General features: G+C 42.1%; 1 protein-coding gene across 3 annotated transcripts in view; it reads right to left on the minus strand.

Annotated features, from left to right (window-relative positions):
• TMEM192 (transmembrane protein 192) overlaps positions 1–19,106 on the minus strand; it is a 30,925-nt gene extending 11,819 nt beyond the window's left edge. The window contains exons 1-4 of one of the 3 annotated variants that reach the window (XM_032632627.1): positions 18,983–19,106; positions 12,376–12,522; positions 7,355–7,619; positions 4,138–4,272 (exon numbers count right to left, since the gene is read on the minus strand). In XM_032632627.1, the coding sequence (XP_032488518.1) occupies positions 4,138–4,272; positions 7,355–7,619; positions 12,376–12,522; positions 18,983–18,991 (556 nt within the window). In that variant the 5' untranslated portion in view covers positions 18,992–19,106. Of the gene's footprint in view, positions 1–4,137; positions 4,273–7,354; positions 7,620–12,375; positions 12,523–14,888; positions 15,126–17,222; positions 18,871–18,982 lie in introns of those variants that run through there. The other 2 variants (XM_032632628.1, XM_032632626.1) reach the window with 2 other exon arrangements.
• Positions 19,107–20,317: the final 1,211 nt, after the last annotated feature.

The following is a 20,317-nucleotide window of genomic DNA, read 5'->3' on the forward strand; positions in this document are numbered from 1 at the left end:
ACACATGAAAGAATGCTCAACATCATTAATCATTAGAGACATGCTAATCAAAACTACAATGAGATATCATCTCACACCACTCAGTATGGCCATCATCAAAAAATCTAGAAACAATAAATGCTGGAGAGGGTGTGGAGAAAAGGGAACCCTCTTGCACTGCTGCTGGGAATGTGAATTGGTTCAGCCACTGGAGAACAGTATGAAGGTTCCTTAAAAAACTACAAATAGAGCTACCATATGACCCAGCAATCCCACTACTGGGCATATACCCTGAGAAAACCAAAATTCAAAAAGAGTCATGTACCAAAATGTTCATTGCAGCTCTATTTACAATAGCCAGGAGATGGAAACAACCTAAGTGCCCATCATCGGATGAATGGATAAAGAAGATGTGGCACATATATACAATGGAATATTACTCAGCCATAAAAAGAAATGAAATTGTGCTGTTTGTAATGAGGTGGATAGACCTAGAGTTTGTCATATAGAGTGAAGTAAGTCAGAAAGAGAAAGACAAATACCGTATGCTAACACATATATATGGAATTTAAGGGAAAAAAATGTCATGAAGAACCTAGGGGTAAGACAGGAATAAAGACAGAGACCTACTGGAGAACGGACTTGAGGATATGGGGATGGGGAAGGGTGAGCTGTGACAGGGCAAGAGAGATGCATGGACATATATACACTACCAAACGTAAGGTAGATAGCTAGTGGGAAGCAGCCGCATAGCACAGGGAGATCAGCTCGGTGCTTTTTGACCACCTAGAGGGGTGGGATAGGGAGGGTGGGAGGGAGGGAGATGCAAAGGGAAGAGATATGAGAACATATGTATATGTATAACTGATTCACTTTGTTATAAAGCAGAAACTAACACACCATTGTAAAGCAATTATACCCCAATAAAGATGATTAAAAAAAAAAAAAAAAGGAATCTGCCTCCCAATGCAGGGGACACGGATTCCAGCCCTGGTCTGGGAAGATCCCACATGCAGCGGAGCAACTAAGCCCATGTGTCACAACTACTGAGCCTGTGCTCTAGAGCCCCCGAGCCACAACTACTGAGCCCACGTGCCACAACTACTGAAGCCTGTGCACCTAGAGCCTGTGCTCTGAAACAACAGAAGAAGTCACCACAATGAGAAGTCCTTGCAATGCAATGAAAAACAGCCCCCGCTCGTCACAACTAGAGAAAGCCTGCACGCATCAACGAAAACCCAATGCAGCCAAAAGTAAATAAATAAAAATAAATAAATCTGTTTAAAGAAAAAAAGGATACATGCACCTCAAGGTTCATTGTAGCACTTTTTACAATAGCTAAGACATGGAAGCAACCTAAATGTCCATTGACAGATGAATGGATAAAGAAGACGTGACACATACATACAATGGAATTTTACTCAGCCATGAAAAAGAATGAAATAATGCCATTTACAGCAACATGGATGGACCCAGAGATTATCATACTACATGAAAAAAGTCAGACAGAGCAAGACAAATATCATATGATTATCACTTATATGTGGAATCTAAAATATGATACAAATGAACTTACTTACAAAACAGAAATAAACTCACAGACACAGAAAACAAAGTATGGTTTCCAAAGGGGAAACGGAGTGTGCAGGGAGGGATAAATTAGGAGTTTGGGATTAACAGATACACACTACCGTATATAAAATAGACAAACAACAAGGCCCTACTGTATAGCACAGGGAACTATATTCAATATCTTGTAATAACTTACAGTGGACAAGAATCTGAAAAAGAATATATACATCTGAATCATTTTTCTGTACACCTGAAACTAGTACAACACTAAATCAACTATACTTCAAGAAAAAAAAAAGATATGAATAGCCCCTTGGCTTCCGATGGCACGAGAACAGCGCGCCCACCCAAGGGCAGACAGGGACTGAGCGCTGGGCTCCACCACGCAGGCCGGGAGAGCTCAACAAAAGAGAAGATGGGGCCATCAGGGGGTCAGGCGGGATGCCAGGAAACCAGCTTCCCAGGACAAGTAAAGAACACATCTCAAGGAGGGAGCGAGCCACTGTGTCCAGTGCCACTCAGGAGATGAAGGCTGAGACTCGACGGTCTCATGAGGCTTGCCTCTAAATTGGAGTTACGTTCATATGGCATCTCCTTATAATGATGTCTTCCATATAATAACTCCATGATAAATGAAGAAACTTGGAACAAGTTTAAGTTTCTTGAACTGGGCAAAAAGAAATAACAGTTACAGGATATTAAAGTAAAAGTTAAGAGGCAGAAATAAAAGACAATAGCTCAACAACAGAAAAATGTCCATCTTTGAGACTCATCTTTGTGGGGTTTTTTTTCCCTGAAGGTGTTCCTTTTTTTTTTTAAATTGAAGTACAGTTGATTTACAATGTTGTGATAGTTTCTGGTGTTTGTGGTTTTTAAAATAAATTAAATTCCATGCAGTCAGCATATATCTGATCACAGGCCAGGCAATAACACCAGTGCAATCTACATGGAATGAGAATCTTCCACTCTTCCTTTCCACCACAATAAGCCAAGGAGAGCTCTCACTAAACTGCAGGACACTGGACATGGGCCTGCTGCCCCTTACAGTCCTTTCCTCCTGAGCTGAAGCCCAAACATCAGGGCTACTGGAAGGCTGGTAACTGAGTGGCATTTTTTGAATCCTTGCTTATTTATTTATTTTATTTTTTTATTTTTTTGCGGTACGCGGGCCTCTCGCTGTTGTGGCCTCTCCCGTTGCAGAGCACAGGCTCCGAACGCGCAGGCTCAGCGGCCATGGCTCACGGGCCCAGGCGCTCCACGGCATATGGGATCTTCCCGGACTGGGGCACAAACCCGTGTCCCCTGCATCGGCAGGTGGACTCTCAACCACTGCGTCACCAGGGAAGCCCCGTTGCTTATTTTTAAACAAATGGAAAGCTAATCAAATCACCACAAAGCTTTTAAGTTTTATTTCCCTAGTTTTTTCCTACAGAGGCAGTCAGGTGCCCAATGAGAAGAGTCCATCTTGACTTTTAGAGATTAACTACTTTACTGCAGACAAATCAGTCAAATTTAGATTAGAATTAGTATATCAAAGAATCATATCATGAAGAGTTACTATCAGCATTACCAAAACTAGGAATCTTTTAAATCTTTTTAATATAGAGAAGCGAGAAAAATGCATGTATCAGGGAATCAACCTTAAATTTTTTGCGATACACTGAACAAAGTCAACATTTGCCCTAGAAGCCTTAAGAAGAGGTACAAAACAGTAAAATGAAACACAAGCTTTGGCCCATGTGACTTTTCCTTCATAACTGAAGAAATAATCTCTTTCAAAATGGACAGATAAGGTATTTTATTGTCACAAAACAACTGTTGCTCAATGCCACCAAATTAGCTGCTATTACAGATTTTAGTGCACGTCAGTACTGCAGCCGGAATGAAATCTTGTTTCTTCCGGGCATGGAGTTTTCTCTTCAGGTATCCTTCCATCTATTTTTCATGTTAACATGTTTGAAGCTTATTTAATTTTACCACTGAGAGTTTTGAGAAACAGCCAGACAGAACAATCCTCAGACAGTTCTAAATTTAGAAAGAAGTGGGTTCTTAAATGGTTTATCAAAATCAAGTTTGGGCTAAATGCAGTTTTGCATGTATTAACTTATTTACTTACTTTATTTTGCCGCACAGCATGTGGGATCTTACCCCTACCAGGGACTGAACCCATGCCCGCTTCAGTGGAAGCGCAGAGTGTTAACCACTGGACAGCCAGGGAAGTCCTATATTTAGCTATATTTTAAGTTAAAGCCAGACTTACATCTCAGTTGCTTTTGAGGATGCAAAAGTTTGTAGATCTTTTTTATTTTTTCATTTTCTTCTTTTTTTTTTAATGGAAAGCCTTCATTCTAGTTGATAAGAATTTATTTATGACACAACTTTAGAAATGCGACTCACCAGTATGTTCCTGGTGGTTTGAAATTACAGGAGTCTGGATGTGGTCAGCAATGAGGTATGGGTGCTCAATAGGGTAACGGCCACGTAGAAAAGGTTTCCCGCCAGAAAGGTAATGGGCTGGGCTTCCGGTGGGGATGCGACCAGCAGTGAAAGGCCTTTCTATAAGAAGAGGCTCCTTGTCATTCTCACCTGTGTACACGAGCAGGCACGTCAGGGAACAGACCAGCTCCACGGCCAGGGTGGCCAGAATGAGGTCCAGGTACAGCGCGCTGGGCTCGGGGAAGGAGTGCTGCAGGCAGAGCAGGAAGAGTAGCGCCGTGTTGCCTGCGGGGAGGAGACGCAGCGTCCGTGTGTGCGTGGGCAGGGCAGAGTCCCGGAGCCCGCGCCGCTGCCCCCGGCGCAGCCCCCGCAGGAGTACCGTGAGGGCGCGGGCACCCACCCAGCTACGCGGCGACCAAGGAAGGTAGAGGATGGAAATCAAACGTAACACGGCTAAGAGCAAATGATGCCCCATGACACAAATACGTAAGAATCTGGACTTTTTTAAAACTCAAGGAGTGAGTTTCTACGAGGACCCGGTGGCCCCTTCTGGTCATGCAGCACAGTAAAGGACGCAGCGAGTATCCAGAAAAAAACCGGGGACACGCTGCTGACCTTGGACAGATGACCTAACACCTCCACTCCTCGTCTGAAAAATGGGGTGACAATAAATATGAGCTGTTTCCCCCCTGCTCAGCATATCCATTATTTATTTTTGAAGACCATTTTAACCTCATTCTGCACTTACAGTCTGAAGACTGTCAAAGAAAATTTAGGGGCAGAAGTCATTCCCGTAATGTTTTACCTTAGAATTTCCTAAAACTAACATATTTATCCAAGTCTGATCAAGGCTGGCGAGATGCTCATTTGATTTACCTTCTGCTTCTTGGTACAAAGGGATGACTGTAAGCCAAAGAACCCTGTTTAAATAACCTATCAGAAGTCCCTCTACACAAAGCAGTGGTCCAGCACAAATCCCTACGCCCTCCCCTTACACTCACAAATGTCACAGTGTCTTAGCATGTTGACCAAATAGCTCAATTTATGAATTAGTTTTGTGTACAAGACAAATATAACTTTACAGCTTTGGGGAGAGGAAAAAACTAGGGAAAAACCTCTGCAGGGAAAGTGAACACAAAGTTTCCAGAGGATTTCTGATGCCCTGAGCAAGGCCTGTGTCAGCAGTGTGGCAGGTCACAGGGCGAACTTGCAGGCTGGCAGCAGAGACTGCAGAAGTAAGACATTCCCCTGAATGATAAGCACTGTGGACATCATGAGAGCACCCTGCCCAGCACCATGTCTCCAAGGGTCAAGTTTTCGCTTCAATGAAAAGAACAAATATGCAACTTGCTATGCAGCTAATAACATTTGATAGGGTTCAGGATGTATTTCAATCTAAGGAAGGAGAACAGATAAATCAGATAAATATTTTCAACTTATTTGGAAGGAAAGCAAAGCCCCTTCTCCCATCTCCACAAACTAAAATAAAATCAATTTATTTTTCTTTCTGCAGAGAACAACAAGCATCAGGATGAAGCCAGACAATACCCAGCAATACTATCACAGGCAAAAAAAAAAGAATGGTCACACACTTCGGATTAGCTGGAAGTTCTATATCCTCATAGATTTACCTTCTTTTTCTTCAAATAAGAAAAAAATATTTAAAAAAATAGAAACAAAGTAAACACCTGCCCCAATTCTCCTGGATTTTCTGGGTCCTTATATGAGTAACTTAAAAGTGATGCTGTCTGTGATTAAACTGAGGGTCCAATTGTTTAGAAACAGACTGTGATTAAGGGTCACATGTGTAGCAATAATTTGAAAGTCAGAGGAAAGGCAAAGATTAGACAATCTCTTGGTGGGCCTCAAAAATACTATTTCCAGACCATCAGTGGAGAAACTGAACATTATTTTGGTCAGTATACAAATAGGTTTCTGCTTTTCTCTTTGTCAGAGGCGCAAAGATTATAGGGACATCTTCTGGCCAAAAACAAGTACTGCAATCAGCAGTAGAAGTAGAAACCGCACTCTTCCTCAGGGGGCAGTAAAGGCCGCCCCTTGGAAGTGCTTCAAGACCAGCCACTCCAATACAATACTTTTTTCTCTGCAACCGCTGGGCCCTCCCGCTCCCATTTACAGCCTCGCTGAGCAGATGAACTCAGAGCCTGCCCTTTAAGAAAACGCACTACCAGAACACAGGAAAAACATTAAATTCTGTAGAGCTGTTTTTCTGGGGAAAAATTAATTTCTAATTTGGTTTCAAAATGTTCAAACATTTATTCTGGACTCAAATGGAAAAAGAGGGCTTTTTAGAAAAGGTAGAAACCTTGACAATTAGGCAAAAATACCTAAAGAAGTTCAATTTAATTCCATTAAGCCTTTAAATTGTCTGCATCCTGGATGGACTTTCTGACCTTGCCTTCATAAATTGTTTTCCAGGTTTTCTGCTTTAGTAATACATCTTATTATATAACAGTCCTTCTCTTACTGCGGGAAAAGCACTGAGCTTCATTTAAAATAAAACAATCCCCTCTTATCCTACAAGTATCAACTAGCGTCAGCTGTATATCTCCTTGCGATGAGTAAGTCTGCTAGTATCAAAAGGGGGAAAAAGTCCACATTTCACACAGGGGTACCTTGATCATAATGAAGGGGACAGAAAATGCTACCCCAAAATATGCCTCCTTTGTCTTAAGGATTATTTAAGCTGATTATTTTTAAGAAACGGCAGACACAGATGAAGCTCTGAAAACCAAGTAGGAATTACCTTTTATAAGAGACATTTACAATTATAAGGGAAATCTCCATTTGTAAGGTTATATCCCTCTCTGTACCAGGATGACTCTAAATCTCTAGAAACTCTAATCAATGCAGAAGGCAAGCATAACAAACTTACCCTTGTTTACTGTGCTTTTCCTGGTCACCTCCCAGAACTATCGCCCCTCCCACAACCCTCCCCATCTTCTTTGGTCTTTAGCTGGAGATATTATTTAAGAGGGTGGCTTAGGCCATTGTGGAGTTACTCTGCTTTCCTGGGTCTCTCCCATGTATACAAGAGGTATAATGTTATTAAACTTCTATTCGTTTTTCTCCTGTTAATCTGTCCTTTATTGGTGGAATCTCAGGCAAGAACCTAGAAGGGCAGAGGGAATATTTTTCCTCCCTTACATAACAAATACAGATTTCAAAGGGAAATATAAGAAAAACTTCAAGACATTAAGGTGATCCTAATTTTAGTGGCCACGTCACTCTCACAAAAATGAGAGCATGTATTTGATTATAAAATCAAACTTAACATTTTCTTTCTGCTGTCATTTATTACACTCAAGCAAGCCACCGAATAGCTGAGTGAGACAACTGGGCTTACCAGTGGAGTGTATCATCAGCGCAAGGCTTTTAAGATGCCTTGTTGACCGGTAGATCTTGTTATAGCCTCGGTTTCTTACTTTGCTGTGGTGATACTGGATGTATCGTTCAAGGAGGAAATGCAGAATCCACAAAATAACTTTTCCGAGGATTATGACTGTCTGAACTTTCAATGGGTTGGTATAGTTTCCTGGGCACTTGTCCTCAATTGGATTGGGGTAAGAACAAAGCACACCTGTTAAAAATGCTAAAATAACAAACACAATCTGGTGGAAAGGAAAACAGTAGAATTAATATTCAATATTTGGATTTAAGAAACAATAATGACCATCCCCAGCACATATTCTTATACCTATGACTTTCAGTATCCTACTTTTATGAGTTTAAAAATACTTTCTTTTTTGCCATTTTTACAAACTTTTTAAACAGATAATCTGGAGAAAAATTTGCAGAAAATCTGGGAAACAGATAAAATCACGAATAATATAAAAATCACCCCAAATCCCATCTAACAAAGATGAGTACTTAATGTTAAATTCAATTTCCTGCCCACTTTTCTTTTATTAAAAAGAGTAAAAACAGTTAATTTAGCACCTCAAAACTAATAAAAATTGTGAATTAAAAAAGTTTATTTCTAGCTTCAGTTTTAAGAGAACAAGAATAACTATCCAATTAGATTGACAAAAATTTAAAAGATTGATGTCAACATATGGGCAAACAGACAGTCTCATAAAATGCTGACTGGTCTGGGAAGTGCTGCTGAAAAATAATTTGGAAATATCTTGACCCAGAAATCCTACCTTAGGACCCTATCACTCAGAAGTAAAAGCACAGTACCTAGGATATATGGACACATATATTTACTGCAGTGTTCTCTGTATTTGAAAAAAACTGTAAATTGCCCAAGTATATGTATGCATCCATAGCAGAATATTTGAATAAATTAAGGTATACCCACTCACATAATAGAATGTTATTCAGCTACAAAAGAATTAACTAGGCAACTTCCCTGGTGGCACAGTGGTTAAGAATCCTCCTGCCAATGCAGGGGACATGGGTTCAATCCCTGGTCTGGGAAGATCCCACATGCTATGGAGCAACTAAGCCTGTGTGCCACAACTACTGAGCCTGTGCTCTAGAGCCCACGAGCCACAACTACTGAGCCCTGGTGCCACAACTACTGAAACCCACATGCCTAGAGCCCGTGCTCAACAACAAAAGAAGTCACTGCAATGAGAAGCCCGTGCACCACAATGAAGAGTAGCCCCCGCTCTCGTCACAACTAGAGAAAGCCCAAGTGCAGCAACAAAGACCCAACACAGACAAAAAAAAAAAAAAAAAAGAATTAACTAAAGCTCTATGTATTAGTTTGGCTGGATACCTATGATATATTAAGATTAAAGAAAGTAAGGTGTAAAGTAGTAGTTCAAAGTGTGATCTCCAGACCAGTTAGAAATGTAAATTTTCAGGCCCCAAATCAAAATCTCTGGGCGTGTGGCGAGCAGCCTGTAGTATAATAAGCCTGCCAGGGTATCTGGTGCATGTTCAAGTTTGAGGAACACTGCTGTTGAGTAATAAATACCGTATTATCCAACCTTTTCTTTTCTGGAAATGGGGGACATCCTTTTATAACATGGTAATCTTTTTGTATACATTTGTATGAACTTAACAAAAGACACTGAAAGAGATACAGTGAACTGACCCCATTTATTAACTCAGGGAGAAGGGGTGAAGCAGAGAAAAGGGAAGATTATATCTTTGTATACTCTGGTAATGTTTTACTTGTTAACCATAAGGCAGTATTATTCTATAATTTTTAAAAAATCAAAGAAAATTTTAAATGCTGTCATTGGCATCCATCACCAAGCATCCAATAGCAGCCAATCTTAGCATGTAATAAATCTATTTAAAATTTATGTGGTTTGTCAAGAGCAGTAATATTTGCTATAGCAGCTCAAGATGCACATCCTCATAAAGCAAAAGTGGAAAAGTCAACATATCCCCTCTACTGTAATATACTGTACGTTGAAACCAACTGATCCATTTTATACAAAGTAGTATATAAAGACATTAGTTTTTCTTGTTCTTTAACATAAGATTTTCTTAGTCCTAAAATTAGGGCAATCAATCCCACAGTATCGAAGGCAGGCAATTTAACATAAAAAGTTTTTTTAAGTGGTGTGTGTGTGTACTGTACATACATAAAGAGTATGTTACACTCTTTATATAATTTATAATTATATAATTTATAAATTATATCAATACAAAGAGGCACAAGGAAAGAAGTGCTTCAGCTGCTATTTGGGGATTAGGAAGCCATGGCAGAATCAGGCCACTTACTAGATCTACATGAGGAAAACAGGTGCACCTCTGTCCTCAATGCACTCAGTTCTGAGCGCAAGTCTTCCACAGTGCACCTCACTGGAGCAGCAGCTGGGCCAGTCCTCAACCACATCCACCCCCTCATGAACACCCAAGGAGTGGCGAGAATCTGCCTTCTTTTGATCTTTCACATTGCCGCAAAGAATAACTACAGCCCCTAGTGTTTGAGACTGCAGTAACCAAAATGAGGAAATAATTAACAGACTTGGAGCAGAGCCCCCAGTAAGCCTACAAGACCATTCATACATGTGTCTTGTTTTGTTTTTATGACGTTGAACTTTATTTATTTTTATTGAGGGATATAATTGACATAACACTGTATAAGTTTAAGGTGTGCAATGTGTTGATTCGAAACATTCGTATATTGCAAAATGATGGCCACTGTAGCTTTAGCCAACACTTGTATCATGTCACATAATTACCATTTCTTTTTTGTGGTGAGAGCAATTAAGATATCTAGTCTCCTAGCAACTTTGAAATTTATAATATTAGTGTTGACTATAATCACTATGCTATGCATTAGATCTCCAGGATTTATTTATCTAGTGGTTGCAACACACATTTTTAAAAATCCCCAGACATTTGTAATTTTATCATATAAAACATGGGGCAACAGTACACTGATTTCTCTGCTTAACACTATTTCCTAGGTGTAAATAAATAGATAAATTTCCATGTCAACATATGTAGATTTATTTGTATCTTTTTTGTTTTTATAACTTAAAAAGTAATACATGCGTATGATAAAAAAATTCAAATAGTACAAAAAGTAAACATTAAAATATATTAGGTGTCCCTTCCATTGAGGCGCTCAGTGCAACTAGCATTAAAAGGGCCTTGTGGGGCTTCCCTGGTGGCGCAGTGGTTGGGAGTCCGCCTGCCGATGCAGGGGACACGGGTTCGTGCCCCGGTCCGGGGGGATCCTACATGACGCGGAGCGGCTGTGCCCGTGAGCCATGGCCTCTGAGTCTGCGCGTCCGGAGCCTGTGCTCCGCAGCGGGAGAGGCCACAGCAGTGAGAGGCCCGCATACCGCAATAAATAAATAAATAAAAATAAATAAAAATAAAAAATAAATTAAAAAAAGGGTCTTGTGAATGCTTCTGGAAATATTCTATTACAGAATACAGGAATAAACGTTAAAAGTTTCCAGTACCAATTCCAATGTGTTTGTGGGGGGGAGGGGACGGCGGAGGGGGGCAGCAAATCTCTAACACCAACTGGGAGCTCAACTGGTGAAATGGGTGTCTTGATGAAGACAGCTCAACTCAATTCTGACACTACCTGGAGAGAGCATCAGATCCCATGGGTTGAAGGCTCAGTCCCACAAGATTGCCCTCACTTCAGATGCTAACTGCAAGTCCAAGTTGTCACCAGTGCTTCTTACCCACTGGCTACAAATCAGAGGTTCCCACAACCCCCTCCTTGGACTTTAGATACCACTTGCAAATCCAGGTTGTTACCTGCACTTCTGACTGACAGGCTATAAATCAGAGGTTCCCATCAACTCCTTCTTGGGTTCAATTAGTTTGCCAGACTGGCTCACAGAACTCAGGAAACCTGTTTACTCAACACATTACCAATTTATTACAAAGGATATTAAAAGATACAAATCAATAGCCCGATGAAGACATACTTCCTGCCAGTTCCCAAACAAAGGAGCTTCTGCCCTGGTGGAGTCTGGGGGCCTGGCAGCGGTTCATAACAAAGTGTTCTAGCTCACCAACCTGGAAGCTCTCTGAACCCCCTCCTTTTGGGTCTTTATGGAGGCTTCATTACATAGGCCTGGTTGATTAAATCATAGGCCATTGGTGGATGATTTAACCTCCAGCCCCTTTCCCATCCCCAGAGGCCAGGGCGTGGGACTGAAAGTTCCAACCCTTTGTTCCTGCTTGGTTCCCCTGGCAACAGTCCCCATCCTTAGGTGCTTTCCAAAGTCACCTCACCAACATAAATACAGCAGTGGTGGAAAGGGGTTGTTATGAACATCAAGACACCCATTTCACCTTTATGACTTTGAAGTGATTTTAGGGACTGAGGACAAAAGACCAAAAATTATAACAAAAGATGCTCCCATTGCTCTTATCACTCAGGAAATTCCAAGGGTTTTGGGAGCTATGAGCCAGAAACCATGGATGAAGACCAAAGACATATGAGAACTATATTTTGATCATCTGAATGACCAAATATATTTCTTATAAGTCACAACATCACCCATATACACACTTGTCTCAACACCCTTTTAAAATGTACAAACAGGAACATTCTGTACACACCACTGTAAACCTCATTTTTTTCCATTCAACAATGAACCGTGAAGGGTACACATCCACCCCAAGTTTCTCTTCTAAGTTTCTCTTTTGATATTGTATAAGCATTCCTTCATATGGACAGGACATACAAAGCATCTTCTGGATGGTAGCAGATTGTAGTTTCCTCATATTACAGACAACATTGCTATCATAAACGATATCCTTACATGTGTGCAAATATGTCTACAATAAATTATTTGAAGTAGAGATATGAGTAAATGTATGCACACTTTAAATGTTAATAGATATAGCCAAACTGCCCTCTGAAGAGGTTATAAATTTTTGAAAAACATCGCCTTTGGATGGATCACTTTCTCCCAGTCAACTTACATGTATCAACAAGAGAAGATTTGCAATGATGACTGTAGGAAGAGCCTGGAATCTGGGCCTAAAATGAGCGTGTAATGAGTGATGTGGGAGATGCTGGGTGTCCAGAAGGGGGTCATCTTCAATACTTTGGATGAGATCCAAGGAACCCTGAGGTGCAGAAAAAAGCAAGCTATAATCACCACTCTCTGGATTATGTTTCCAAGACAAATCTACTAAACTATAAAGCTTTAAAATTCATTACACAAATTATAGGCAAGAAAACACACTCCCTACCTAAAGCTAATTTTGAAAAAATACCATAAACTTCTTGATGACTACTGTAAACTGGTAAAAACAATTATTAAAACAAGTAGAAGAAATCTTAATTCTTTATCTCCAAATGAGGTAAGTCAAAATGAGATTATGTATAAATAATCTCATTAATTATCAATTATTAATCTCATTAATCTCAAATAATTTTCTTCAAGCCCTCAAAACTTAGATATTGATTTAACATTATACACACACACACACACACACACACACACACACACACACACACACATATTTACATTTCTGGCTGTGCCATGCAGCATGTGGGATCTTAGTTCCCTTACCAGGGATCAAACCCGTGACCTCTGCAGTGGGAAGCGCAGTTTTAACAACTGGACCACCAGGGTAGTCCCCAACATTATTTATATTATTGGTAAAAATTACATATGATTGCAATTCTTAAACTATATCTCGGTGTTCCACAAAATTTTGGAAAGCTGGTTGAGGCATTACTAAGAGGTCTTAAACAAACTTTCAATCATGAGAGAAATATGTTAGAGTGTTAATAGAAACAGATCACCCTGATAGACCCTCGAGGAGATTTCAGTTTGTAGATACCAGATTCTCAATGAAAACAACTAGTTGCAACGTCACTGAAGTAGCCAGCAAAGGCTGAGCTGCAACCTCAAAATCTTGTTAGTCATGTTTAAAGTTAGGGTCTTGACAGGAACAGCATCTTAGGTATCTGGTGCATAAAACAATCTCTCAGTCTCAGAGCCTTACTGAAAACTGTTACATATAAGGCACTGTTCCTGAGATAAAAGAATGTAAGACACAGTCCCTATTCAAAAGGAGATGACATTTTCATCGGGGAGGTTAGGATAAAGGCATGCAGGACTGAACAATATAAGAATGCAAAATAAAATATAGTGTGTGGCATATTATGGGGCAGTACATAATAAATTAGCAAATGAATAGCACAAATGATGCAAAAAATTTAGGTTAGATAATTGCACTAGAACAAGAGGGAAATGAAAATTTAGTGGGAAAAGGGGAAGCCTGAGAATTGGATTTGGAGACAGAGGATATGGGCTCTTCACTTTGGAAGGGGTAGAGAGGGGGACCAATGGTATAAGGGCAGGCTGCTGTGCACCAGGATTATAAAGATAACACAGCAATCTGGGAAATGATCAGATCTGGAATGGGCTTCTCAATGTCCACTCCCAGACATTCAATGCTGCTGCAATTTTTTTTATTCAATGCCTAGAGAGCTTCCTGTTTAGTTTGCCATAACTCATGGAGCAATTCTGATGATTTCTATTCTCTTCAAGACTCCTCTGCTTCTAGCTTTCTCAGTTAGAGGCTGTCCCACCTCTATGGCTCTTCCCTTAACTAATGTCCATGAACCTCTCCAGGCCATCCTTCCAGTCTCTGTGCCTCTTCATCCCTCCCCACCTGTCAAGTGTCTGTCTTAGCAAAAATGCTGCCTTCTCTGATGCCTCAATGCTGTTCCTTTTTCATCTGACATTGTAGTTTTTATTTCTGCAAGTTTGAGTGGGTTTGTTTTATATCTCCCATGTGTCTTTTTAACCTTTGGAACATATAGAAAACAGTTATAATAATTTTTTTAAATGTCCTTGTTTGCTATTTCTAGCATGTCATTTTTGAATCAGTTTTAATTGACTCATTATGTCATATTTCCCTGCCTCTTTGCATGCTTGATCATTTCTTCCACTTTATTGAGATATAATTAACATGTCACATTGTGTAAGTTTGCATACCATGAGTTGATTTGATACACTTATATATTGCAAAATGATTACCACCATAGCATTACCTAACACCTCTGCTAAATAACATAATTAGCAGTGCCTGGTAATTCTGGACTGGATGCCAGACATTGCAAAATTTACCTCTTTGGGTGCTGGACATTTTTGTATTCCTATATTACTGAGCTTTGTTCTGGGATTCAGTTAAGTCACTTGAAACAGTTTGATCTTTTTGGTCTTTCTTTTAAGGTGCTTTCTTAGGTGGGACCATACCATGTTTGGTCTAGTGCTAATTATTCCCCACAAGTGATGCAAGACCTTTCTGAAAACCTAATACCCTGTGATTATGAGGTTTCCACTCTGGCTGGAAGAACAGGCACTATTCCTGGCCCTGCATGACAGTACTGCACCCTCTGGTCTTTCTGAGTGTTTTTTTTCCCAGTCCTCAGGGAGTTTCCTCAGAGGCACGAAGAACAGGACTCAGCTGAATACCTGAGGGGACTCTGCACCTCTTCCGAGCTCTCCCTCTGCGCAGCGCTCTCCTTTCTGGGTTCTCTGTCTTGTGAACTCCAGCTGCTTCGGTATCTCCAGATTCAGCTCCATCTCCTCAACTCGGGGTCTACTGAAGCCCCACTTGGTCCCCCTTCCTCTGCCCACCCCGAAAACTCTCTCAAGGCAGTGAGCTGGGGCAATCATATGGCTCACGTCATTTGCTTCCCATCTCTCCAAGATCACTGTCCTTCATCGCCTGATGCCTATGATCTCAACAAGTATTTTTTCATATATATTTTTTGTTTTGTTTCATTTTTGTGTTTTTTTTTGCTTTAAAATATACTCTTTATTTCTCCAATTATAAAAATAATACACCATCCAAACAGATAGCTTAGGAAGCACAAAAAATCACCCAGGAAAACGACAACAAAAGTCCCTCCATCCCACCAGCCAGAGACTGCTGGTGTCTGTGACAAAGGCGCACCTGAGGCCACGCACCATGTACAGATGATGCCTTTTAAGTCCGGGCAGAAGACAGAATAACTCACACTAGAAGGAAGGCTGCAGTAAGGCTCCAAAGTTTCTGCACATAGAAGAGTGACCTTAAAGTCTCCTCCCCTTGACCATTTTTGATGCTGCAGAGCCCCACCCATGGGGGGACGGAGGAAGAGCAAGTCCTGGCTCCCTGGGGACAGGGCTGGCCTCTCCTCCTCTCAGTCAGACGCCCACATCCATGGCCACATGAGATGCCCCAGGGCTCCACGGGGCATAGCAGGGACTTGCAAGCAGGGACCCCGAGACTGTGGGTGCGACTACGCATTCCAGAGCAGGCAGCAGGAGACAGGGCTGGAGTCCCAGCTCTGCCGCCCACTGCCCTTGGACCAGGCAGTCTCTTGGGCTGGTCTCAGTTTCCTTGTCTATAAAATGGGAATAACGCCTACCTCATGGGCTCTTGAAGGGACTAAATAAAACATGAGAAGCAGGTCACAGCACTGGCACATCTCAAGGGTCAATAAATGTCACAGTACCCATCACTCCTTCCCATTAACCTGCTTCGTGTCAACCCTGTGGCTCTCATTTAAAAAAAAACTGTCCCTCTGAGAGCTGACCAAAGCCCGGGGGGTAAAGGGGAGGTTTATCCTATCCAGGGCCAACCTGAGTCTAGATCCAGCCAGGCCTGCCAGGTGACAAGAACCCATGAGCCAGGGGCCTGGACCCTGGACCAGAGAAAAGCAGACTGGTGAGGGCTCTGCCAGGGCCGCGTTCACGCTGCAGAGCAGACAGGGCCCAACAAAGGGCGGGCCTGTGTGGAGGGGCCCCGTGGGGGGCACTGAGGCTACCCGGCAGATCTCGGGGGAAGGAAGCCCTTTCACCGGCCAAGCTGGAAACTTCCCTGCAAAACAGTGAATCCCCCATCATTGTTTTGCCTTTAATCACATTTTTAAACACTTGACAAGCGAACATCTGTTCCCTGATGTTTTGTCTTTGTGCGTCTGTCATCCTCAAAATGAAAGTCCGGAACCTTCTGCACTAGTTTTAAAGTCAGGCTGGACGTTTAGTCATGAACAAAGCTGCTTAAATTTCCCTCTAATTCTAAGTCTTCATGAAGTTTATCATAAGTAGGGTCATCATATGAGAATTTCTGAATCATTCCAGTCAACGATTCTAAGACCTTCATCTTTTTGCTTTCTCAGTGGCGTAGCCGTGTAGGAGACATCTCCAAGCAAAAGCAAAACCCTGGTAGCACCTGATCTCAGATCCGATTCTAGCTCCATGCAACGTGCCATACTGTCTTCCTTCAATCATACCCAAACTACTTCCTTCTTCATAGCCTTCCTGATAACCTTCCCCATGAAACCGATCTTGGCAGGCGAAGTCCACTTCCGGTGGCGGCTGTGCCTGTTTTTTCATATATTATATACAGGTTTTTGGTTATTTCAGGCAGAAGGAAGGACAAGGTATCAAAGTGGTTCGAATAAGGTGTGCTTCACAAAGGCAGGACTCTACATTATACTATGTTCTTTGTACCTTTAGTACCTGATACACAGCAGGTACTCAATATGTGTGTTGAGTGAATGAAAGACGGCCCAACTTCTTGTACAGTTGGGACCTGGGAACTTTTTAAAAGGTAGCATTGAAACCCTGACTGTAAGACAATAGTCTACTTTTGTTTTCCCTGACTACACTGAAGGGGCTGGGGACAATATGGTTTCTATGTCACTTATTCAATGTTCATGAAATACAATGTATTTGGTGACTACATCAAATACACTGCCCTTTGGAGCCTATAGGAAATGTGGGAAAACCATACAAACAGCACCCTCTGGAACTCACCATCTGCAAGTAAAGATAGCTGTTGTTTTTTCCACACCATCTCTTCCCTCTTCTTTTGTGACAATAGCTACTTCCTTTGGGGACCCAATGTCTACCTCTGCATTAAGTCTCAAGGGGAACATCCTTTGATGCTCTTCACCCTCCTCTGTCCTGGGGTGGTCATGGAACCAAAAAGGGCTGGGCCAATCCAACTCTCTCTCACAGCAGCAAAGCAAACGGAGTCCATGGTTGAGGTGATCCATCCCAGGACAGATTCTGAAAGGACCCCTGTCTCTGGATCCTTTGAACTGCCCTTGTTTGGATCCTTTCAGAGGCCTAGGTGTTCATCTACCCTATATCCTTTCAAATAAATCCCTTTCTTCCTTAAAGTAGCCACAACTGGTTCACCCACTTGGAAACAAAGAATCGTTAACTAAAAAGCCTTTGCCTCTTTTAACTCATTTAGGTGTCTGGGCCTAAGACATGGCACACAGTTTTTAACTTACTACTGAGTGGTAGAAACCATACCCACAAAATACCAAAAGCAGGCGACTTGCTCAGATCTAAAGCTACGTAGCTATTGGTGAAACATTACTCTCCAACTGTTTGGTGAAACAAATTTCTAGGGTTGTACTAATCCTAACGCTAAAAGCTACAGACCCAAGAACCCTGGGGCAGCTTAGCACCAACCAAGAAGCATTTACTGCACACATTTTGATGAGTCTCTAATTTTCCTCTTACTCATTTTCTCCACACACTGTCAGTTCATGAATCTCACTCTTAAAAGATTTAGAAACAATCAGTTTTTCTTTAAATATAAATGAGTCTCAAATCTACTTCCAGGTGTTACAGTTAGCTTTCCATGTTCTCAACTGAAAAAAAAAAATAGAATTTTTTAGTCTTATCATTAGAAATTGTTCCGTCTTTATTTAGTCAAGATAATTGAACTATAGTCACTATTTGCACAAGAATCTAAGGTCTTGTGTAGGGCTGGAACTGTGTTTCATGTGTCTTGCCTGATGCACCTCATTCAGTGGTAGGATCACAGTAATATTCCTATTAATCTATTAACTCAAATCAGTGCTTTAATATAACTATCAACTTTGCATTTTTCAAGAGCAAGAATTTTGTGCCAATGGGTAACCCAGTTAATTTTGGGCACAAATACATGCTTTTCCTAAAAATGTTTTAATACATTTAAGCAAAGACTTTTGCAATTACTCTTCACTCTGCACACTATATACACTGTAACTAGTGCACTGGTTTTTTAATAATCTGGTTTGGATCCATCTAAGTAAAGAGATTTAAAAATCCCTTCACTCCTACCATGCCTCGACTCAAAACATCACGACATTGTTTTTCTCCAATGTGGGTTTTCGGGTGATGATAACGACAGGTCTGCCGCAGCCGCTCCAAGTCACAGCCCTCAGGGCCAAGGCCGGGACCCAAGAGGTCGGGGACTCGCCCCTGTGCCAGGGCGTCCCAGCAACCCCGCGCCCTGGGCCCCGCGCGCACCTCGGGCCGCCCCAGTTCCGGGACTCGACACGCGCCCGCACGGGGCTGGCGCCCGCCCGGCCTTCAGCCAGGAAAATAAACCCGGGGCCGGCGTGGACCCCGACGCCGCCCCGGTGCCTCCTCCCACAACCCCGCGCCCGGGCAGCCCCGCGCAGGAGGCGCCCCTCCGGCCAGGGCTGCCCCCACCCCCGTCTCCGCCCAGCGCGCCCAGCACCGGAAGAGTGGGCTCCGGGCCTGTCGCTAGCCACCAGCATCCGCGAACTCACGTCCTCCATACTGCCCGCCAGCGGAGGCCGCAGCCCTACCGCCCAGCCTTCGCACCTGCGCCTGGCACCGCCTTCCGGGACCCGCCCGGGGACCCGCCCCTCGCTTTCAATTAGCCGAGGCGCAGAGGGGGGACCCCTCTTCCTCGCTCCAGGGCTCCACGGCCAATGGCATTCCCGGACCCGCCCCCTCGCTCCCGATTGGCAGAGGGGGCAGGATGGACTGGCCTCGCCTCTCGCTTACTATTGGCAGATGCCCCGACACCTAGATCCGGAATGGCCGAGGAGGAGGGGGACGTTATACTCCCTGAAGGCCAGCCTCCAGCCGCCGCTGCCTCTGGGAACGCTGCTGTGCCTGGGGATCCCGTAACCTGCGTTCGCGTTCTAGCTTGGCCGGAGATTTGGGCACCAAAGGATGCATTCCAAATCCAAGAATCGACCTGTTTTCGGCCGCCACTTGCTTCTTTGTAAAACATTAACTTTTCTCGGTCGTGCTTAATTATTGTTTGCAGCACAGCTCCGTGCACAGAACCAGCGGTGGAATCCCAGGTTCCTATTTATAGCTCAAAATTCCACCTGCAGAGGGACACGAACAGAATAAAGACTGATTTCCAGGACATACAGTTTTCACCAGAGGGACAGGAGGCAATAAGGAATTTTTAGGGCTTTCTCTCTCTCTCTCTTTCTTTTTTTTAAGTGGAATTGAAAAAGAAAATTTTATGACATTTTTTCTGAAAATACACGATCGTTGTAAAACTGTAAGGAAAGTAAAATTTTCTGTTAATACCAGTCCCTATGCTGATACTACAATACATACACTTTCATAGTTTTTAATGCTTATTTGTACATTGTGTATGTTATAATCTTGTTTATACCGTTGGTGAAATAAAATCATTTAAGTAGCAGCAAAGAAAAAGATGGTGTAAGACTCCACTTGATCTTTAAAATCTCATGAAAATTTTAAATCTTTAAAATTTCCTGAGATTCTATGAATTATTTCTTAAGAGGCTTGTCTAAATGTGCATTTCCCCCAACATTTTATTTAAAAAAATTTCAAACCTAGGGAAATGTTGAAAGAATAGTACAGTGAACATCCAGGTACCCTTCACATTGATTCAACAGTGGTTAACATTATGCCAACAGTTAGTTGCTCTGTGTGAGGGTGCATGCTTGTGTGTGTGTCACACATTTTTTAACTGAAGCATTTGAAAGTAGATTGAGGACATAATGAAACTTCATTCCTAAATACTTCATTGCTAAAAATAAGGACATTTTCCTACCTAACTACAATTATATTATTACACTTAAGAAAACTAATAGTAATTCCATATTTGCAAA

This window comes from Phocoena sinus, chromosome 5, assembly GCF_008692025.1.
Source record: "Phocoena sinus isolate mPhoSin1 chromosome 5, mPhoSin1.pri, whole genome shotgun sequence".
In the NCBI taxonomy this organism is placed as follows: domain Eukaryota; kingdom Metazoa; phylum Chordata; class Mammalia; order Artiodactyla; family Phocoenidae; genus Phocoena; species Phocoena sinus.